Source organism: Aegilops tauschii, chromosome 6, assembly GCF_002575655.3.
Source record: "Aegilops tauschii subsp. strangulata cultivar AL8/78 chromosome 6, Aet v6.0, whole genome shotgun sequence".
NCBI classification, from domain to species: domain Eukaryota; kingdom Viridiplantae; phylum Streptophyta; class Magnoliopsida; order Poales; family Poaceae; genus Aegilops; species Aegilops tauschii.
Window position 1 is genome coordinate 445743304 of NC_053040.3, and position 23759 is coordinate 445767062.

At 44.4% G+C, this 23759-nt stretch overlaps 3 protein-coding genes across 4 annotated transcripts; 2 read left to right on the forward strand and 1 right to left on the reverse strand.

Annotated features, from left to right (window-relative positions):
• Nucleotides 1–1246: 1246 nt before the first annotated feature.
• LOC109759909 (uncharacterized) lies at nt 1247–2547 on the forward strand. The gene has a single exon (XM_020318743.3). The coding sequence runs from the start codon at nt 1393–1395 to the stop codon at nt 2107–2109; it is 717 nt and encodes a 238-aa protein (XP_020174332.1). The 5' UTR covers nt 1247–1392; the 3' UTR covers nt 2110–2547.
• Nucleotides 2548–6986: 4439 nt separating this feature from the next.
• Nucleotides 6987–11878, forward strand: LOC109759912 (uncharacterized). 2 transcript variants are annotated; one of them, XM_020318745.4, is made up of 12 exons: nt 6987–7184; nt 7593–7652; nt 7745–7798; nt 7887–7947; nt 8032–8108; nt 8555–8604; nt 8977–9059; nt 9318–9388; nt 9459–9609; nt 10516–10652; nt 10731–10829; nt 11548–11878. In XM_020318745.4, the coding sequence occupies exons 1-12, from the start codon at nt 7146–7148 to the stop codon at nt 11641–11643; spliced, it is 978 nt and encodes a 325-aa protein (XP_020174334.1). In that variant the 5' UTR covers nt 6987–7145; the 3' UTR covers nt 11644–11878. The 2 variants fall into 2 exon arrangements, with proteins under 2 accessions (XP_020174334.1, XP_020174335.1); XM_020318746.4 differs by having other exon boundaries at nt 10519–10652.
• LOC109759911 (E3 ubiquitin-protein ligase RING1-like) lies at nt 11677–13593 on the reverse strand. The gene is made up of 3 exons (XM_020318744.4): nt 12396–13593; nt 12071–12166; nt 11677–11970 (listed from the first exon to the last, which is right to left on the reverse strand). The coding sequence occupies exons 1-2, from the start codon at nt 13348–13350 to the stop codon at nt 12129–12131; spliced, it is 993 nt and encodes a 330-aa protein (XP_020174333.1). The 5' UTR covers nt 13351–13593; the 3' UTR covers nt 11677–11970; nt 12071–12128.
• Nucleotides 13594–23759: the final 10166 nt, after the last annotated feature.

Here is a 23759-nt window from a genome sequence, read left to right on the forward strand (position 1 = left end):
TCCCTCCTTGAGAGTCTTATTTCATAAGTCTCAAATGCCTACTGTAAGTCCTTATAAGTCACTCCTGTTTGATTTAGATGGGACTTAAAGGAACTTTTTTAAGTCCCTACATCAATAAGTCCCTGTAACCAAACACCCTCTAAATTGCTCGCTCGTATAGCTGTACATATCGAAAAAATGATTTATGCCCAGCGATCACCGAACAAGATAAGCCACGGCATGCACGCCAGCACTTAGACCAATCATAATGAGCGAGCATGCATGCATATGCTGCATGCGGCTAACTCATCCTTGCTTAGTTTTGAGTAAACTTTAAGCATAAAACGTGTTGCTGCCGAGGTGCTGACATGCTGCGTACGTATATACTCCCTCCGTTCCTAAATATAAGTCTTTAAAGAGATTCTACTATGAACCACAGACGAATGTATGTGATGCGTTTTAGAGTGCGGATTCACTCATTTTGCTCCGTATATGGTCCATAGCGAAATCTCTATAAAGACTTATATTTAGGAAGAGGGAGTAGGATCTAATTTGCAGGATCTTTCCATTATTTTCAGTTAAGCATGTTCCTTAGTGTTTCCTCTGCGTTATTGCAGATGCAGTAGTACTGTCCTGGGGTGTACAAAAGAAAAGAAAAGAGAAGTACACCCTATGTTCCTAAATACGTATAAAATGTTTGTCTTATACTCTCTCCGTTCCTAAATATTTGTCTTTCTAAAGATTTCAACAAATGTTTACATACGGAGCAAAATGAGTGAATCTACACTCTAAAATATGTCTATATACATCCGTATATGATAGTCCATTTGAAATCTCTAAAAAGACAAATATTTAGGAACGAAGGGAGTATTTAGAAACAATGGTACTTTGTAAATATAAGATGTTTCTAAATACTTCATCTGTTTTAAAATGTAAGACATTTTTAGACACTATGACTGTGTCAAAAAATAGTGCCAAAAAGCATCTTGCATTTTAAGACAGAGGGAGTATTTACATAGTGTCAAAAGACGTCTTGCATTTTGAGACAGGGAGATTATTTAGAAACAGAGGTATAGTACTAATAGGCTTGTATCAGCGTGATGTGGGCGAAATGATATACAAATACAGACTAGAGAGACACACAACCAATTTCAGGTGAGACAAAGGAAAGCAGAAATGGCCGAGTTTATAAAAATGCACACTTCGATGCTCCTGGTTCCTATAAATAAGCCATCGGGCGCACCACTCTGCCTGCACCAGCCACACACCCAACCAACCACCCCTAGCTACCACTTCAACCTGCACTGGTCTTCCCACACTCTCATCGGAGTCCAGCGACGCTTCACATCAATCAAAAGAATCAAATTCGTACCGCAGCGAGTAGCGTCGTCAGTGAGCGTGATCGGCCGGGAAATGGTGAAGAGCGCGCAGCAGCAGCAGCAGGTGGCGCTCGGCGGCGACGTCGGCAATGCGGTGGCGGCGAGGCAGGGCGGCGGCGGCGGCGGGGGCAGGCAGCAGCAGCAGCAGCAGTACAAGGGCGTGCGGATGCGGAGCTGGGGGTCGTGGGTGTCGGAGATCCGGGCGCCCAACCAGAAGACGCGCATATGGCTCGGCTCCTACTCCACCGCCGAGGCCGCCGCGCGCGCCTACGACGCCGCGCTGCTCTGCCTCCGGGGCTCCGCCGCCGACCTCAACTTCCCCGTCCACCTCCCCTTCCACGTCCCCGCCGCCGCCATGTCGCCCAAGTCCATCCAGCGCGTCGCCGCCGCCGCGGCCGCCACCGCCGGCAGCCCCCTGCAGCCTCCCCACACCATGGCCTCCTCTGCCTCCTGGCCCGGCGCCGCCCCGCCGTGCGGCTACGGCGACAACGCGTCGTCGTTCGGCTACCCGGAGGACCAGTCCGCCCGCCACAGCAACGCCGACGACGACGAGACCATGGCGCACGGCGACGACGGCGTGGACTACGACGCGCTGGCGGACATCGACGCCTTCTTCCAGTCGCCCAAGTGCATGGACTACGCCACGATGATGGACCCGTGCAGCACCTTCTTCGCTCCGGCGCCCATGGCGCCCGTCGAGTGGGAGGAGGAAGGCGAGATCAGCCTCTGGAGCTTCTCCTCCTACAACTGATCGAGCTCGAATGCCAGCTCCGGCCACGAGAGCTTCGAGCTTCGAGCTTCGACCGGTCAAATCACCACTAAGCAATTCCATCAACACTGACAGATTAATTACCAACTACCACTACGAGTGACCAAGAATTGGTCACGGTAAAAATAATCGCAGGCCATGATCAATTCTTACTTCATGGCCTCGCGAAGAATGATGATTAATTATTATTTCATTCATATTCCGTAGCTAAATATAATATACTAGTACCACTGGCGTACTAGTAGTACGTATCCGTACTGGGCCAATTATGCATTTGTGGGGGAGCTCTGATGGAGCTACATGTTTTAAGGCAGCTTCCATGGAGCCAACTCCCATCAATTAGTTACATGTGTACTATGTGTAAAAGCTGTTTGTGCAAGTGTGCAAGCAATGTGTTATGGTGATGAATTACCGCTTTAATTTTGCTTCGTTTTAGGTGAGTATTCTACATGTTCTAAAGGCAACTTTTTGGTTAGGAGACATGGTAAAAGAGTCGGATTTCCTATTAGAAGAGGGTGAAATAGCTATTCCAAAGTAGAGTTATTTTCAAGAGGAATAACATCATAAGAAACCCCAGTAACTGAGTGTGGATTACTCTCAAAACACCCTAGCAATTGATGGCGGTTGGCTAATGTCACCTATCACTTGTTGTGCCACTTACTAGTGAGTGTCTTGATAAGTTAAATTTCAGAAACAAAACAATTCCAAACGTCACTGGAATATGCGAAATTTCAGAAATTTCACATTTTTTTGGGAATTCTTTTGAATTTTGGGTTTTCAAAATCCATTAAATTTTAGCCTTTTTTTGGTAGTCTGAATCTGACTCAAAACTTCAGCGTTACAACTACATTGGACCTCACTAAAATATGCAAAATTTAGGAAATTACATTGAAACTTTGTTGAATTTTTTAACCGTGCTTTTCCCTGCGTATATAGGATGCACCCACTTCTTGGCTGCTTGTGGCAGCTACAAGGTTCATCTCCCACCAATTCTCAACAAAATCAAATAACTACACCTTTTTATGGACCTGGTTTTCCGCCAAACTACTGAAAAGGGGCAATTGGTGCATAAGTGTATGCCATTCTAGAGCTCTTAGGCACATAGGACACACAGAGTTGTGAGCTCCCTTTGACCGCTAAGACGCGAGGATCTGCTCGTGAATCACCAACCTAGGCAAAGAGCTTGCATTTTGGCTTTATGCGAGCTTTCCAGATCTTTGCCCCCATTTTATTATAAACGAGGCAAATCATAGCAACATAAACTGTTCCCAGCTCTCGAGCCTGACTACAGTAGCAGGGCCATAGTAAGTACCAAGTTGATTTGAAACATAAAGCCTGCAAGTGCAACATCAGCGGGCAAACATCAACATTACACATCTAACTAGAATGACATCTCACAGCTCTAGTGAAAGGTTGATATAGGCCACCATATCCACTTGTAGGCGGAGTCATCTCCATGCTATCCTCAAGAGGTCTCCTCTTCGCTGATCTAGGAGCAACAAGCATCTTCGCATTAGCACATAATAAGAGCCGCCGCACAGGATCTTCCATTGATGCAACAAAGCGCTTACCCTTCTCAACATAACCCTTACAACTTTCCACACTAAGCCTTGAAAAAGCATCTCGTTACGAACAGTCCATAGGCTCCATAAGGTAGTAACACATGACATGTTAGGAACATCCATCTTCTTAAAATTAAAGCACATGACACAAATATCATGAATTGATTTGGGAAGGGGAAACTGAAAGATGTGAGCTACCACCTCCCAAACAGTATGTGCAGAAGTGGAACCAAACAAAAGGTGAGGAACAGATTCAGGTTCATTACAAAACAAGCATGACAAATCTTCTACATGTTGTCTCTTACTCAAATTATCTCTAGTAAGTATGCGGTTGTTAGCTACCAGCCATAAGAACACATGAAAATATGGTGGTACGGGGATTTTCCATAGCCATTTCAGAATGGAGCAGAAACCCCACTAAAGTTAATCATCTTATAGCAAGACTTAGTGGAATAAATACCCAAGGCTTCAAATAACCAAACAGACCGGTCATGATCAAGATTGGGAACAAGAGGTTGCAATAAGGTTAGGAGTTCCAAACATTTACCCAAAAAACTAGCATCAACACATCTCATTAAAGAAATTTTAAGGGTGGAACCATCCCAGAATTGAGCTATAGAGCAATCCTACTGTTGACGTATGTAAAAAACATCCCAAAATTGAGTTTTGAGAGTGCTATTTCCCATGCAAATATCATGGAAAAAACTAATATTTGTTCCATTGCCAGGAATCCTTTATAAAAGGCCTAACAAGTAACAACAACAAAAGCCCAAGTAATTCCTTTCCAAAAAGGGGAGCCCAGGTTCTGCTTAGACAACACACTGGGTTTAGCAGTGGTATACTCATAGTCAAGGAAATATACCCCAACTCTTGTTAGCACCATGAAAATACCTCTTGGCCCAAGAAGCAAGTAGGGCAAGATTGAAATCTCTAAAATTAGGTATACCCACCTTACCAAATTCTTATTTTTTGGGGGACACAAGCCCTCAATTTGCTAAATGATATTTGTGAAAATCTCCATGGTTACCCCACAAAAAGTGAGCCATTTGAGCGGAAATAACTTTGATATCCCATTCAGGAAATTTAATTATAGACATTAGGTACATAGGTACTCCCTCCGTCCTTGAAAGAGTGTACTTTCAACTTTGTTGGACGGTCAAACTATCTCAAAGTTTGACCAAGTTTGTGCAAAAATATATCAATGCTTGTGAAACCAAATAGGTATATGACAAAAATATATTTTATCATGAATCTAATGCTACCAATTTGATGGCATAAATGTTGGTCTATTATTGTAGAAATACGGTCAAACATAAAAAGTTTGACTTTCCAACAAAGTTGGAACTTGGAAGTACACTCTTTCAAGGACGGAGGGAGTATACTAGCAATGCAAGTCCTAAGCAAGACAAGCTTCACCTCATAACTGAGTAATCTGCCTCTCCAGCCACAAATTCTCTTGATAATCTTGTCAATAATGGGTTGAATACTTTCTCTACGTAATCTAAGATAGTGCAAAGGCACCCCAAGGAATTTCAAAGGGGAATCACTGTTTTGCAACAAAAGAGTATATAGAAATAGAACCTTGACAACTTCCTCCTCCACATGAATTGTAAGCAAATCACATTTGTTAAAATTAATTTTCATCCCGAAAAGGTTATCAAAACAGGAAAGCAACCATTTAACATTCCTGGCATTTTCTAGAGTAGGTTTAAGAAAGAGAAGAGTGCCATCAGTATACTGCAAGCTAGTGACACCACTAGGAACAACATTGGGTAGAACACCAGAAATAATACCAACATTGGCAACTTTGGCTAGCATCCTCGAATCAACTTTTTTCTTTTCGGTCTTTCAATTTGAAACGCATGCCATGCATCTCTTTGTAAAATTAAGCATTTGCATGTGAGTGCAAGTGATGGATCATGATGTATACTTTCATGTACTCGTGTCCACCACATTGCCATTATATTTATATCAACGAGCATTGCCATTTTACCAGTGCATTTGTGTTAGCATGATGTGATTACATAGTCCATGCACAGTTACGGGATGTCTGCATGTGGCGAGCTAGGGAGTGACTTCTGACGATTATGGTTGGCGCGATGGACGACGGAGGTCAGCTTTTGCTCGGCGATTGTCTTGGCTTGGGTGCGGGGTTTGGTCGATTGCAGCCGGCTTGTTTGGATGCGGGTGCGTCTGGTGTTCGTTGGCTCATTCCGGGTGGAAACCTAGTGTTGACCTCGGTCAGTACCGGTGTCAGTTCCGGCGGTGTCCTCTGACGTCCTCCTCCTCCTTAGAGGCGTCACCGTGGAACTCCACCTCTTTGTCGACCCAAATCCTTGGGCTCTTCGGGTGGAAATCTAGCTCCGACTTTGGCCCAAGTGAGCGGCGATGGTGCCGTCATTGTTTCGCCTCTTGGGGACGTTACCTTTGGAGGCCTAGCCCGTGTCTGATGGTCATACTATTGTCTTGCTATTTTGGTCTTGTCGGCAGGGTGGAGGAAGTCGAGACGACGATCTCGAGTTTGTTGGTTGGATGCGGGGGTAGCGGCCCCGGGCTACGGTGCGACAGTGGCCCTATGAGGTGGAGCCGTGGCTTTGCTCCGTGTTGGTGCCATTCCGGCGCTTTGTGGGTGACCTGGTTGGTCATACTTGTGTTTTTTTGCATGATTGTCCCTTTATCAATTATATGGTCGGGGTTATCGCCCGGTCGTCCCTTAATCAACCATGTGGTCGGGGTTATCGCCTGGTTGTCCCTTAATCAACCATGTGGTCGGGGTTATCGCACGATTGTCCCTTAATCAACCATGTAGTAGGGGGGTTTGTGTGGTAACATATGTGTGGTAACATGCATCACTTCATTTATTAAGCTATAGACACATCTTGCCTTGATATGTGTGATGTTACTCATACTAGTAGTAACTAGCTATGTTAGCACTTTTATCTTTTTCTTCATTTATTGCATGCCACATCATCTATTTAACCTAGATATGTGTGATGTTACTACCTATGTTACTCCTATTGTGGGTAGTCTAACTGAATCCATGTGAGCTGAGATCGATGCTGCGGTCACTATCGAGTAGGGTTCCCGGTCAAAAGCAACAGAACGGAGCTCCCTCTCGCTGTCATGTAAAACAGCTGGTTATCACACGAGATTATACGTAATTATTAATCGGAACATCCATCGGACATTGATGAGGAAAGCAAGGTAAAAAAAAAGACAATATTTTCCAAAGTGTATGTACTGCGGTTCGGGTCCCGGCCGTATATGCGCTGCCTGCACCCGACCCGCCTTAGCATCCGCGCATCCGCACCCGACCCGCCTCGCCCATAGCATCCGCGCATCCGCACCCGACCCGTGTCGCCCATAGCAGCCGAGCACCCGCATCCGACACGTTCCCAGCTCTAGCAGTTCAAGCTTTCCCTGCTCGCCTCGCCGCCGCCGCCGCCGCCGCCAGCCATGGGTCGCACCAAGGAGGAGCTCCTCGCGCGCCTCGAGGTCCGTGCTCTCTCGCTCCCTTCCTTCCCCGGCTGCCTCTCCCTCGCGTCGCTGCCTCTCGGTCGCGGAGATCGGCTGGATTGGGCCTCGTTCCCACGCCTGCCGCCCCTGGCTGTAGCGCCGACGAGGTGCCGCCGTCGATATTGATTTAGCGCGGAAGCTAGCTGGGTCACAAATCGTGGCGCGAGAAGGTGTTGTTGATTGCTGAATTTTAGTTTTGCGGTGTCAGTGAAGGGGTTAGGGTTTTATAAATCCAAGCGCAGAATCGACTAGCTATACCGCATGGCCACGACGACATGCTGCATCCCCCGGTGTCTGCAAACATAGAATGCTTGGCTTCTAGCCGTGCACAAAAATTACAACGAACCTAGGGCCTGGGGCTAAGCTTGGTGTCTTGTTTTTCTGCAGGAGCTTAAGATCGATTTCAAGCGCCACGACCACCCGGTTGTGCTGACGGTCGAGGATCAGGTTTGTGAACCACTGAGTCCGTATTTGGTTCTGCGATGGCTTCCGTTCGATATCATGTAATGTGATTGCTAACTGAACTTCTGTTATGACAGGCCAAACATGTGGGAAATTTCGGAGGCGCTTTGACCAAGAATCTACTTCTGAAGGTATGCTTGTTGGCAACTAATGAACGGTTAATTCTAGGAAGCCTGATAGACTGAGCATTTATGTATTGATATGAGTTGTGGGTTTCAGGACAAGAAACATCGGTTGTACATTGTTTCTGCACTTGCTGACACCAAAGTTGACATGAAAAGTAGGTGAATCTACTGATGATTGCAGTTTTTTCTAGCTTATTTGGGCATCAGGACAATTAATCTGTTTTCTCTAAAATGACCAGTTCTGTCCCAGCGTCTTGGTTTGGGAAAAGGTGGTGTGCGGATGGCTCCTGAGGAGAATTTGCGTCAAGTGCTTCAGGTCTGCCTGCTTATGATGCTGTTTTAGGCACCACTGTTCTTCTTGGTTCCATAATTTTGGATCTTAGGTGGCATAAGTACTTCCCTGGTAGTTTGTGAGGTTCACTGAAAAACCTGTCAAGAAGGGATATATTTTACTTAGTATAGAAGATCTTTTCATTGTTTAAATTGCCATTGTTACAACATGTGTGTGCCGTAATGTTGTTTACCATTGGAGGTTTACTTTCTTCAAGTATGAGAATTTGAAAAAAAAACTTTACTTCTACAGTTAATAGCGTTGAGCTCAGAAAGCAAGATGTCTCGAAATCACATCATTTCTTAGTCAGTACTAAATTGACTTAATGCATAATTGCACCCTACTTGTTGGTTAGCTCACTTGTTCTACTTTAAAAATCTATGTTTTTTTTTTGCATGTTAATGTGGTCTTTGCTCCTTGATTATGCCCAGGTACCGTTAGGATGTGTTACTCCGTTTGCGCTATTCAATGAGTCCGCGAGGTATGGTAGCTTGCTTTGACTGTACCATCCTCTCCCTCTGCTAGCCATAATCTTGTTTCTACTTTCAAGCCATAATTTTGACAGATTGATGGGGATAGTGAGAGCTGTCCAATTCCCGCTTCCCTAAACAGTAAATGGTTCATCACTATGATGGTCCGCGCCATTATGTCATCATGAGCATGGCAGACCTTTCTACTCCATTCCCATGGTTAAGTTTGAATATTAGAAACCTGCTGAAATATTTAAAGCCATATGCAAGCTTATTTCAATGTGCTTTGATTTTTGTGTGTTCAGTTACTGTTTGATAGGTATCTTTATTTTTATTGCGTTCCCAAGTAATATGTTGTTACTGATTCATGCAATTTATGGCAGTGCCGTCTCATTATTACTGGACCAAGGGTTGAAGTCTAAACAGAGCTGCTACTTCCATCCACTGACAAATGATGTGACTATTGGTATGACAGATACTACCATCACTTCCTTCACTTAAAATGTTTCATCGCTTTCATGTATTATTGTTAATAAATACATACTATAGTTACTGAATCACACACTGTTGTGTTGCCTTCCCATGATGCCACACTTGTGCGAAGGTTGCACAGATGATGTTTCTTTACCTGGCTAATATTATGCGCTCTGCAAACAATTTAGAGACACTTGACACCAAAATCTTTTATTTATGCACTTGCTAATTTCTGATTACTTCATCTCAGCCCTCAGTTCAAGCAACCTGGACAAGTTTCTCCTCTCCATTGGGAAGCAACCGGCTTATGTAGACTTGGAGGTAATCTTTGGATCATCAGTCTATGATTTCTTAGAAATAGTTGAGAGCGACTGACATTGTTTTGGTTCAGGCCTCACCAGTGGTAGGTAAAGATAATCCCCCTGACCTAGCAGATCTTGTGCCTTCTGGTGCATTCTGTTCCTCAGAAGAATCAGTTGAGAATCCAACTCCTAAAGATGCTCCTCAAGTCAACGTACCCAAAGAGAAAACATGTCTACCAGGTGAGTATTGACATGTAACATCTTCGTCATTGTACTCACTCATTTTTGCAGTTTCAGTTTTATGGTGTTCTATTGAATCAACCAAATTTATTTGACCTGGCCTGTTGGTCATCTTGCTATGCCTGCCGTTGATTGGTGTGGTTGTTAATGAGTGCGAGCAAAGCATTTCTGTAGCATGTACTAAAAATTAACATGGAGAAACGTAATGGTGCTGTGTAGTATTTTCATGTAACATCTTCGTCATTGTACTCACTCATTTTTGCAGTTTCAGTTTTATGGTGTTCTATTGAATCAACCAAATTTATTTGACCTGGCCTGTTGGTCATCTTGCTATGCCTGCTGTTGATTGGTGTGGTTGTTAATGAGTGCGAGCAAAGCATTGCTGTAGCATGTACTAAAAAATAACATGGAGATACGTGATGGTACTGTGTAGCACAAGTATCATAGTTAGTCATGCTGGGAAATCTGAAGTTCTGAACTATGCCCAAGTCATGTTGGGAAATCTGAAGTTCTGAACTATGCCCAAGAGCATGACATAAAAAAAAAGAATGAACAAACACTTGATATGGCTGTAGAACTAGGGTTGAGAGCTGCCAAGACAATGTTTGTTGCTGCCATCAGAGCAAACAAGCACCCTGTTTGTCATAGACCATTGTCTCGCTACCAGCAAGAGAATACACCACCTGTTACACGTTTTTTATCAGGATAGAGACAAACCAACAGTAGCACGTCAATTATAATTTTCTTGGATGGGAATATTGAATACTGTACAGGGAGTAAACATCATTTTTCATTCCTTATTGTTTATCCAAGCTTTTAGACATCCATTATGTATTTATAAGCTTTATGGAGCTTTTCAAGTTTCAACTTTCAACAGTAAATATGACATGGCATGTTCTTCATCAGAAGTGAAGGCTAAGCCCAAAGTTCAGAACAAGGGGGCAGAAAGTTCAGAGAGTAAAGTTCTTACTAATAATGGCCCAAATGTTGAGATATTTGCAAGTGATGTGCTTGAGGTCATCTTCCCATTGTTCCTGTCTGAGGTAATCCAGTGACCTTACCATGTTAGCTTTCGTATATGATGCCTGCCCCTTGTGTTGATAAGTATTATTCTCTTGCAGGCATCAAAGAAATTGAATATTAAACAGGAAGAGCTTACTCAAATTTTAAAATTAGATGACTTTAAACGACGAGCTGCTCCAGATCTGGAGAGTGTAACGGTTAGTTTTTCTTGTGATATTTGTTACTAGTAGTTAGCAATTCTTAGTAATATCTTGAAGCGAGCAGAGTAGAGAGAATTGAATCTCCTGGTAGAAATACATCTCATTATGCTTCTTCCATGGAAAAATCCCAATGTTAGCTTGAAAGCCTCACTCATGCTCAAGTTACCTCCGTCCTTGTGCAGTTGTGCTAAAAGGCTATATGATGAATTAACCTGGAATCTCCTCGAGACCTGTGAACATTTGCAGTGATCTGCTGATCTAAGATTAACCTCCTGGTGTCTGAATTATATTTGTGAAAAATCATTTGGTGTCGCAAGATAAAATTAGCTCCCCTTGCTTGTATGATTTTGTGGTAGTATTATTGCAGTTTAGATTTCGATTAACCTGATCCAGAATGCTAATTTGCCCCTATATAATACTTCGTCCGTCCGGAATTGCTTGGCGCTCAACTGGATGTGTCTAGACGTATTTTAGTGCTAGATACATCTGCTTGAGCGTCAAGTAATTCGGGACGGAGGGAGTATATAACAAATAAACATGGGGAGGTCGTTTTGATGATACTCCCTCCGCCCCAAAATAAGTGACTCAACTTTGTACTAACTTTGTACTAAACTTAGTACAAAGTTGAGTCACTTATTTTGGAACGGAGGGAGTATTTGGTGCATAATGTATATGTTGCGACGGCAGATGTCTAATGCAAATGTTTTTAATGCAGAACATGTTCAAAAACATGGCATACACTGCAGGATTTCACGCTGGCTTTGATACCATGCTCAAGTCGGGTTTAGGTGGGATGCCCTCCCGGAAATAGTCGGTTACATTGATATAGGAGACAGTGAGCTGATTCAGTCAATTTTTGTATGCCCCTCGGTGTAAAATCAAATCATACCATATAGTCGGTTACATTGATATAGGAGACAGTGAGCTTTGAGATTGCTTCAGCCGCTAGATAAATCCGCTCAACTGAGCTAAAAATGAAAATCACAACTCTTTGTATCGTTTACATTGTGAGTGGCGCAATTACATTTTGGCCGTTTTTTGCACTATTACATTCTCCTATTTTATTTCCAGTGTGCCCTGCTTCTCCAGTACATCCACCATTGCCGTTGAAATATTTACAGCGGTTGTCATGCTTTACCTGCCATTAACAGCCAACAAAATGTCAAGTCAGTAAGCGTGTATTTGCAGGGGCAGTGTTCTGATGATTTGCAAGCACGGCATCGATCAGATGACTTAACTGAGCAAACAGGTTCAGGTTGTCTTTGGCGTAGTGACTGGCATCCCGGCTGGAAACGGCTAGAGGAGAAACAGAGAGCGCCACCACGCGTAGAAAGCTGAAAGAAAATTTCAGAAGAAAACAACTTAAAACAAACATGCTGTTATATAGTCCAAAAAAAATAATCACGAATGCAAATAAACTCTTTATCTGTTGTTCCATTGAGGATTGTTAGGAGTACATTAGAGTTGTCAGTTATCACAGCAGGTCTTGTTAGGCGAAGAAGGAGAAGAAGAAAACGCAAGTGGCGACGAGAACGAAAGACTGGAGGGCCGACAGGTCATTACCGCCGGCGTCGCCATCCTCGGGCCTGCCGTGCCCGCGCCCGTGCGCGCGCCGGCCGTACTCCCACCCGTCGTCCGGCTCCTCCGTCCCGCGCGCCGGCACCATCCACGACAGGGGCCCCCACCTCACCGTCGTCGCCGGCTCCCTCTCCCTCTCCCTGTCTCTGTTCCTTGCACCGTTGCTGCCGCTGGCGCGGCGTGTGCTGGAGGCGGCGCCGGTGCCGGGCAGCTTGAAGCGGCAGACGGGGCAGGAGTTGTGGAGGCGGAGCCAGGGCACGATGCAGTCGGAGTGGTACACGTGCTTGCACGGCAGCTGCCGCGCGGCCTCCCCGAGCTCGAACTCCTCCTTGCACACGGGGCACTGCGACCCGCCGTCGTCCGACAGGTGCTGCGCGGCGATCCGCACCGTCGGGAGCGAGTCGATGGCCGACGAGGGCGCCGGCGCGGGGCCGGGGCGGTCGTTCTGGGTCAGCTCCTCCACGAGGCGGTTGAGGTCGCCCCCCGTGAAGTAGTCCCCCGGGTCGATGGCCGGGGGCGTGGACGGCCGCCGCGCCACCGGCGCCGGCGGCGGGGAGGGCATGCGCCGGCGAGGCGGGGGCGTCGGGGCCGGCGCATGGACCCGCGTCGGCCCCGGCGCCGGCTCCCGCACCGGCGGGGGCAGCTGGCGGAACGGGCGTCCGGGCACCGTGGGCGCGGCGCCGTACACGACCCACCGGCGCGGGTTCCCGTCGTGGTAGTACGCGTGCGGGTGCGGCGCGAAGTGGTGCGGGAAGTAGCCCGGCGGGGGGAGGGCCGGGCGCGGCGGCGGGTCGATCTCGTGGAGGAAGCGGCCGTAGCAGCGCGGGCAGAAGACGTCGGTGGCCGGGTAGGAGATGATGCGGAGCGCCCGCGCGCACTGGTAGCACCAGTACATGCGGCACGTCCGCTGCCGCACCTCGCCGCCGTACACGGGCATCATCGTCGCGTACACGGCCGGTGGTTTGATCGTCCCGCTAGGTGGAGTGCTGGCGGGTTCTTGGGAAGTCGTCGGAGTGCATGGAGCGGCTGGGAGGATTGCATGGTTTTAAAGGAAGGTAATGCGAGAGGTCGTGTGGCACGGGCGGGAGTTAAAGGATGGCTTTGCGGGGAGATGAAAGCGATTCTGCGGCGATCGATCGCCAGTTTGGTTTGGTTTGGTTGGTGGTGTGCAAGCGAGGCTGCGCTGTGGCTTGTGCGTGGTGCAAACCTCGGGGAGGGGGGAGTTGGTTGCTTGCCGGCCAGGAGGAAGAGGAAGATGAAGAGCGGAGGGAGGAGGTGGCGGTGGCGGGAAGTAACTGTGGACGGTTTGGTTTGGGGCGTGGAGGAGGGGAAGGAAGGGAGGCGCCACTGTTTTTTTTTTCTTCGGTTTTTTCTTTTGCCTTTACTTTTCTGTTTCTTTTGCTCCTTTGAAAATGGCTGGGGATTAAAAAAAGTTTCGAATTTCAAAATTTGCGAAAATCTTAAATATTCTTGATCTTGAAAAATATTCCTGAATTTCAAAAATTCTTCACGAATTTTCAAAATGTTCCCAGATTTCAAAAATTGTTCACGAATTTAAAAATGCTCCCAGATTTCAAAATTTGTTCACGAATTTGGGAAAATGTTCCTTAATTTTTTAAGTGTTCTAGATTTCAAAAAATATTGATGATTTTAAAAAACGAGATTTAAAAAAATGATCGTGAATACAAAAAATGTTCATGATTTCAAAATTGTTCGTGAATTTGGAAAATGTTTGCAAATTCCATAAATGTTCGCGAATCTAAAAAATATTAACAAATTCAAAATATGTTTGCTATTTCAGAAAATGTTTGTGATTTTGAAAAATGTTCACGAATTTGATCTTTTTTAATGTTCATGAATGCAAGAAAGTTCACAATTAAAAAAATTCTCCCAGCATTTAAAAATATATTCACAATTTCAAAAAACATGTATGAATTTTAAAAATATTCATGCATTCGGCGAATATCTGTGAATTTGAACAATATGAGGCACATTGAAAAAAAGAAACAGAAAAAATCAGTAAAAAAATATAGAAAATCGGTACGGACTGTCTAGAACCTTCCCAAACCGACGGGGAAGGTACAGTGCGAGTGGTCGGCCCGTTACTACGACAACACAGGGTTGTGGGTATGTGTTTGGCTGATATTTCCCTACCTACACGGGAATCAGGAACCTCGGCTCAAAACAGAAAAAACCGGATCGACATTTCTCTTCGGCATGGGTAGTTCTTCACTAGGCCACTTGTAATAGTTGTACGAGCCGACGAAGTGATTATCTCTCCTATCAAAAAAGGTAAGGTTCACCGTTCCGCTTCTTTCGTCAAGCCCTCCCTACCGATCGATCTCATCCTATTTCTTTAGACAATACCGATCGATCTCATCTGGCTCGCCCACGTGAACTCGAAAGGTTTGATCGGCCTAAACCTAGCCATTTCCCGACTCGGACACATGAATCGATCGGCCCAAGCCCAACTAGCAGTCCCGACTCGGATGCACCACCGATTGATCTTTCTAGCGTTCATTGAGCAACTAGTTGAGGATTGTTCCTTCAGGAGCCTCACAACGATCAGCGCCACTTGGCGTGCTCAGTCGCCCGCTACGTGTCGCGCTCTGGGCGCTCTCTTCGTATTTTTTTTCCGCACGCGTTTTCGGCTTTTTAAACGTTTTTCGGGGTTTTTTCGACGTTTCGGTTTTTCACCGGTCTTTCTTAGCTTTTGGATTAATTTTTTTTCTTTCGCGAGAGTCATGGTTTTATTCCGCGAGAGACACAGTTTTGCTTTCGCGAGAGTCACGGCCGTGCCTCTCGGAAACGAAAAAAATGTGTTTTCTGTTTTTTCCTTTCGCGAGAGGCATGGTTTTGCTTCCACGAGAGGCACAGTTGTGCTTTCGCGAGAGTCACGGCCATGCCTCTCGGAAACGAAAATAAACATGTTTACTTTTTTTCCTTCCGTGTGAGGCACGGTTTTGCTTTCCCGAGAGGCACGGCCGTGCCTCTCAGAAACGAAAAAAAAACGTGTTTTCTATTTTTTTTCTTTCGCGAGAGGCACGGTTTTGCTTCCGCGGGAGGCATGGTTGTGCTTTCACGAGAGGCACGGCGATGCCTCCTCGAAAAGGAAAAACGCGTTTTTTTTTCCGCGAGAGGCACGGTTTTGTTTTCGCGAGACATGGTTGTGATTTCGCAAAAGGCACGGGCGTGCCTCTTTTGGAAAGAGAAAAAACCTGTGCTCCCGGTTTGGTTTTTTCGTCCAGTTTTTTCGTTTTGTTTTTTTCGTGAAAAAAAGGTTCGTCAAAACCTATCAACATGGTATCTAGTTTTGAAGATCTCGGCGCGAGGATTCCAACGGTAAAAACGGTTCGATATTTGGACGCACGGTTTAAGTTTGAATAAACGGATATACGGAAAAAGGGAAAACTCCCAGGTTGGGACAAGTGGCGCACATACAGCGCGCCACTTGTCACACCCGGGGAAGGTGGGAGTGATCTTTGCAATGAGTACTTCTCAATTAATGATTCGATTCATTACTCGGATGCACGGTCACGATCGATCTTTTCTAACTAGGTTTCCTTGCTCGGTTTATACTCCTATATATCCCAGCACGCCACACACATGCAACATTGGTGGAGTTGAGATACTACTATATCTCAACTCCGCCAATGTTGTGCTCTTGCCCAAGAAGGGGGGTGCAGAGGGCATCTCTGACTATAGGCTCATTAGCCTAATCCATGCAGTGGCCAAAATCATTGCTAAAGTCCTTTCCTTATGTCTTGCTCCCCACATGAACGCCTTCGTCTCAAACACTCAAAATGGCTTCGTTAACAGACGTAGTATACATGACAACTTCATCCAGGCAATTATGTAAGCTGTTGGGAAGCCTGAATTATTCATAAAAAAGGACAAGCATTTCAGTTCTGAAAAATCAAACCCCGTTATTTGATTCCAATATTTTTGCGGCATCTTTGCATATACCTATTACGTGCCAAGGAAAGCTTCTGAGCTATTAAATTTCCAATTTTGCCTTGCTGCCGTGTGCCATCTCCATGTTTACTCTAAAAATATGGAATGTGCAAACTTCTGTGTTGATTCATTAGTCAAATACTTTGCCTTGAGGACTGTCTCCATATATATATATGTCTCATGTTTTCTTTTTGTATAAATTTCATATTCCCTGTAATACGAGACTACACCGTCTGAATAGATCACTACAAAAAAATACACTTCCGTGATGATACGTGTTTGTCATAGTAGGTCATGTTTTCTGTCATGCATATACATCCATGACAAATTTATGACAGAATCAAGATAGTCATACCTGTGCTGTCGTAGAAGCGTTCCATGACATTACTAAAATTATCATCACGGAAGTATCCATTTCCATGACAATAAATCGCACGTCACAGAAGTGCTTTCGTCAAGGGTGACCGACACGTGACATCCACCGTAACGGAACGCCGTTAAGCTATCGGGTCCGGTTTTGGATCCGATAACCCGTTAACAGCCCCGACCAATGGAGATTTTCCATGTGTAAAATCATCATTGGCTGGAGGAAACACGTGTCGGCTCACCGTTGGGACAGATGTCTGTAGGGGAACGTAGTAATTTCAAAAAATTTCCCACGCACACGCAGGATCATGGTGATGCATAGCAACGAGAGGGGAGAGTATGTCCACGTACCCTCGTAGACCGAAAGCGGAAGCGTTAGCACAACGCGGTTGATGTAGTCGTACGTCTTCACGATCCGACCGATCCAAGTACCGAACGTACGGCACCTCCGAGTTCAGCACACATTCAACTCGATGACGTCCCGCGAACTCCGATCCAGCAGAGCTTCACGGGAGAGTTCCGTCAGCACGACGGCGTGGTGACGGTGATGATGATGCTACCGACGCAGGGCTTCGCCTAAGCACCGCTACGATATGACCGAGGTGGATTATGGTGGAGGGGGGGGGGGGGGCACCACACACGGCTGGGAGAGATCAACAAATCAACTTGTGTGTCTAGAGGTGTCCCCCCTGCCCCCGTATATAAAGGATGGAGGAGGGGAGGCCGGCCAGCCCCTAGGGCGCGCCAGAAGTGTGGAGTCCTACTAGGACTCCCTAGTCCTAGTAGGATTCCTCCTCCCACATGGAATAGGAAAAAGGGAAGGGAAAAGGAGAAGGAAGGAAGGGGGCGCCCCCCTCCCTGGTCCAATTAGGAGCAGACCATGGGGAGGGGTGCGGCCACCTTTTGAGGCCTTTCTCTCCTTTCCCGTATAGCCCATTAAGGCCCAATACGAATTCCCGTAACTTTCTGGTACTCCAAAAAATACCCGAATCACTCGGAACCTTTCCGATGTCCGAATATAGTCGTCCAATATATCGATCTTTACGTCTCGACCATTTCGAGACTCCTCATCATGTCCCCGATCTCATCCGGGACTCCGAACTACCTTCGGTACCTCAAATCACATAACTCATAATACAAATCGTCACCGAACGTTAAGCGTGTGGACCCTACGGGTTCGAGAACTATGTAGACATGACCGAGACACATCTCCGGTCAATAACCAATAGCGGAACCTAGATGCTCATATTGGCTCCTACATATTCTACGAAGATCTTTATCGGTCAAACCGCATAACAACATACGTTGTTCCCTTTGTCATCGGTATGTTACTTGCCCGAGATTCGATCATCGGTATCTCAATACCTAGTTCAATCTCGTCACCGGCAAGTCTCTTTACTCGTTCCGTAATACATCATCCCGCAACTAACTCATTAGTTACAATGATTGCAAGGCTTATAGTGATGTGCATTACCGAGTGGGCCCAGAGATACCTCTCCAACAAGCGGAGTGACAAATCCTAATCTCGAAATACGCCAACCCAACAAGTACCTTCGGAGACACCTGTAGAGCACCTTTATAATCACCCAGTTACGTTGTGACGTTTGGTAGCACACAAAGTGTTCCTCCGGTAAACGGGAGTTGCATAATCTCATAGTCATAGGAACATGTATAAGTCATGAAGAAAGCAATAGCAACATACTAAACGATCAAGTGCTAAGCTAACGGAATGGGTCAAGTCAATCACATCATTCTCTAATGATGTGATCCCGTTAATGAAATGACAACTCATGTCCATGGCTAGGAAACTCAACCATCTTCGATTAACGAGCTAGTCAAGTAGAGGCATACTAGTGACACTCTGTTTGTCTATGTATTCACACAAGTATTATGTTTCCGGTTAATACAATTCTAGCATGAATAATAAACATTTATCATGATATAAGGAAATAAATAATAACTTTATTATTGCCTCTAGGGCATATTTTCTTCAGTCTCCAACTTGCACTAGAGTCAATAATCTAGTTCACATCGCCATGTGATTTAACATCAATAGTTCACATCTTTATGTGGTTAACACCCATAGTTCACATCGATATGTGACCAACACCCAAAGGGTTTACTAGAGTCAGTAATCTAGTTCACATCGCTATGTGATTAACACCCAAAGAGTACTAAGGTGTGCTCATGTTTTGCTTGTAAGGTAATTTTAGTCAACGGGTCTATCACATTCAGATCCTTAAGTATTTTGCAAATTTCTATGTCAACAATGCTCTGTACGGAGCTACTCTAGCTAATTGCTCCCACTTTCAATATGTATCCAGATTGAGACTTAGAGTCATCTGGATCAGTGTCAAAACTTGCATCGACGTAACCATTTACGATGAACCTTTTGTCACCTCCATAATCGAGAAACATATCCTTATTCCACTAAGGATAATTTTGACCGCTGTCGAGTGATCTACTTCTAGATCACTATTGTACTCCCTTGCCAAACTCAGTGTAGGGTATATAATAGGTCTGGTACACAGCATGACATACTTTATAGAACCTATGGCTGAGGCATAGGGAATGACTTTCATTCTCTCTCTATTTTCTGCCGTGGTCGGGCTTTGAGTCTTACTCAATTTCACACCTTGTAACACAGGTAAGAACTCTTTCTTTGACTGTTCTATTTTGAACTATTTCAAAATCTTGTCAAGGTAGGTATTCATTGAAAAAACTTATCAAGCGTCTTGATCTATCTCTATAGATCTTGATGCTCAATATGTAAGTAGCTTCACCGAGGTCTTTCTTTGAAAAACTCCTTTCAAATACTCATTTATGCTTTCCAGAAAATTCTACATTATTTCCGATCAATAATATGTCATTCACATATACTTATCAGAAATGCTATAGTGCTCCCACTCACTTTCTTGTAAATACAGACTTCACCGCAAGTCAATATAAAACTATCTGCTTTGATCAACTCATCAAAGCGTATATTCCAACTCCGAGATGCTTGCACCCGTCCATAGATGGATCGCTGGAGCTCGCACATTTTGTTAACACCTTTAGGATTGACAAAACCTTCTGGTTGCATCATATACAACTCTTCTTTAAGAAATCCATTAAGGATTGCAGTTTTGTTATCCATTTGCCAGATTTCATAAAATGCGGCAATTGCTAACATGATCCGGACAGACTTTAAGCATCGCTACGAGTGAGAAAATCTCATCGTAGTCAACACCTTGAACTTCGTAAAAACCTTTTTCAACAAGTCTAGCTTTGTAGATAGCAACACTACTATCAGCGTCCGTCTTCCTCTTGAAGATCCATTTATTTTCTATGGCTTGCCGATCATCGGGCAAGTCAACCAAAATCCACACTTTGTTCTCATACATGGATCCCATCTCAGATTTCATGGCCTCAAGCCATTTCGCGGAATCTGGGCTCATCATCGCTTCCTCATAGTTCGTAGGTTCGTCATGGTCAAGTAACATGATCTCCAGAACAGGATTACCGTACCACTCTGGTGCGGATCTCACTCTGGTTTACCTACGAGGTTTGGTAGTAACTTGATCTGAAGTTACATGATCATCATCATTAGCTTCTTCACTAATTGGTGTAGTAGTCACAGGAACAGATTTCTGTGATGAACTACTTTCCAATAAGGGAGCAGGTACAGGTACCTCATCAAGTTCTACTTTCCTCCCACTCACTTCTTTCGAGAGAAACTCCTTCTCTAGAAAGGATCCATTCTTAGCAACGAATATCTTGCCTTCGGATCTGTGATAGAAGGTTTACCCAACAGTCTCCTTTGGGTATCCTATGAAGACGCATTTCTCTGATTTGGGTTCGAGCTTATCAGGTTGAAACCTTTTCACATAAGCATTGCAACTCCAAACTTTAAGAAACGACAACTTTGGTTTCTTGCCAAACCATAGTTCATATAGTGTCGTCTCAACGGATTTAGGTGGTGCCCTTTTTAACGTGAATGCAGCTGTCTCTAATGCATAACCCCAAAACGATAGTGGTAAATCGGTAAGAGACATCATAGATTGTACCATATCTAATAAAGTACGGTTACGATGTTCGGACACACCCTTATGCTGTGGTGTTCCAGGTGGCGTGAGTTGCGAAACTATTCCGCATTGTTTCAAATGAAGACCAAACTCATAACTCAAATATTCTCCTCCACGATCAGATCGTAGAAACTTTATTTTCTTGGTACGATGATTTTCCACTTCACTCTGAAATTATATGAACTTTTCAAATGTTTCAGACTTATGTTTCATCAAGTAGATATACCCATATCTGCTCAAATCATCTGTGAAGGTCAAAAATAATGATACTCGCCGCGAGCCTCAACACTCATTGGATCGCATACATCAGTATGTATTATTTCCAAAAAGTCAGTGCTTGCTCCATTGTTCCGTAGAACAGAGTTTTAGTCATCTTGCCATAAGGCATGGTTCGCAAGCATCAAGTGATTCATAATCAAGTGATTCCAAAATCCCATCGGCATGGAGTTTCTTCATGCGCTTTACATCAATATGACCTAAACGGCAGTGCCACAAATAAGTTGCACTATCATTATTAACTTTGCATCTTTTGGCTTCAATATTATGAACATGTGTATTACTACGATCGAGATCCAACAAACCATTTTCGTTGGTATGACCATAGAAGGTTTTATTCATGTAAACAGAACAACAATTGTTCTCTAACTTAAATGAATAACCGTATTGCAATAAACATGATCAAATCATATTCATGCTCAACGCAAACACCAAATAACATTTATTTAGGTTTAACATTAATCCCGAAAGTATAGGGAGTGTGCGATGATGATCATATCAATCTTGGAACCACTTCCAACACACATCGTCACTTCACCCTCAACTAGTCTCTGTTTATTCCGTAACTCCTGTTCCGAGTTACTAATTTTTAGCACCGAACAAGTATCAAATACCTAGGGGCTACAATAAACACTAGTAAGGTACACATCAATAACATGTATATCAAATATACCCTTGTTCACTTTGCCATCCTTCTTATCCACCAAATATTCAGGGCATTTCCGCTTCCAGTGACCATTTCCTTTGCAGTAGAAGCACTCAGTTTCAGGCTTTAGTCTAGCTTTGGGCTTCTTCACGGAAGTGACAACTTGCTTGCCATTCTACATGAAGTTCCCTTTCTTTCCCTTTGCCCTTTTCTTGAAACTAGTGGTCTTGTTAATCATCAACACTTGATGCTCTTCTTGATTTCTACCTTCATCGATTTCATCATCATGAAAAGCTCGGGAATCATTTTCGTCATCCCTTTCATACTATAGTTCATCACGAAGTTCTATACTAACTTGGTGATGGTGACTAGAGAATTCTGTCAATCACTATCTTATCTGGAAGATTAACTCCCACTTGATTCAAGTGATTGTAGTACCCAGACAATCTGAGCACATGCTCACTGCTTGAGCTATTCTCCTCCATCTTTTAGCTATAGAACTTGTTGGAGACTTCATATCTCTCAACTCAGGTATTTGCTTGAAATATTAACTTCAAGTCCTGGAACATCTCATATGGTCCATGATGTTCAAAACGTCTTTGAAGTCCCGATTCTAAGCCGTAAAGCATGGTGCACTAAACTATCAAGTAGTCATCCTACCGAGCTTTGCCAAATGTTCATAACGTCTGCATATGCTCCTGCAATAGGTCCGTCACCTAGTGGTGCATCAAGGACATAATTCTTCTGTGCAGCAATGAGGATAAACCTCAGATCACGGACCCAGTCCGCATCATTGCTACTATCATCTTTCAACTTTGTTTTCTCTAGGAACATATATAAAACATAGGGAAGCAACAATGCGAGCTATTGGTCTACAACATTATTTGCAAAATACTATCAGGACTAAGTTCATGATAAATTAAAGTTCAATTAATCATATTACTTAAGAACTCCCACTTAGATAGACATCCCTCTAATCATCTAAGTGATCACGTGATCCAAATCAACTAAACTATGTCCGATCATCACGTGAGATGGAGTAGTTTTCAATGGTGAACATCAATATGTTGATCATATCTACTATATGATTCACGCTCGACCTTTCGGTCTCCAGTGTTCCGAGGCCATATCTGCATATGCTAGGCTCGTCAAGTTTAACCTGAGTATTCCGCGTGTGCAAAACTGTCTTGCACCCGTTGTATTTGAACGTAGAGCTTATCACACCCGATCATCACGTGGTGTCTTAGCACGAAGAACTTTCGCAACGGTGCATACTCAGGGAGAACACTTATACCTTGAAATTTTAGTAAGGGATCATCTTATAAAGCTACCGCCGAACTAAGCAAAATAAGATGTATAAAAGATAAACATCACATGCAATCAAAATATGTGACATGATATGGCCATGATCATCTTGCGCCTTTGATCTCCATCTCCAAAGTACCGTCATGATCTCTATCGTCACCGGCATGACACCATGATCTCCATCATCTTGATCTATATCAATGTGTCGTCACATGGTCGTCTCGCCAACTATTGCTATCGCATAGCGATAAAGTAAAGCAATTATCTGGCGCTTGCATCTTATGCAATAAAGAGACAACCATAAGGCTTCTGCCAGTTGCCGATAACTTCAACAAAACATGATCATCTCATACAACAACTTATATCTCATCACGTCTTGACCATATCACATCACAACATGCCTTGCAAAAACAAGTTAGACGTCCTCTACTTTGTTGTTGCAAGTTTTACGTGGCTGCTACGGGCTGAGCAAAAACCATTCTTACCTACGCATCAAAACCACAACGATAGTTCGTCAAGTTAGTGCTATTTTAACCTTCTCAAGGACCGGGCGTAGTCACACTCGGTTCAACTAAAGTTGGAGAAACTGACACCCGCCAGCCACCTGTGCGCAAAGCACGTCGGTAGAACCAGTCTCGCGTAAGCGTACGCGTAATGTCTGTCCGGACCGCTTCATCCAACAATACCGCCGAACCAAAGTATGACATGCTGGTAAGCAGTATGACTTGTATCGCCCAC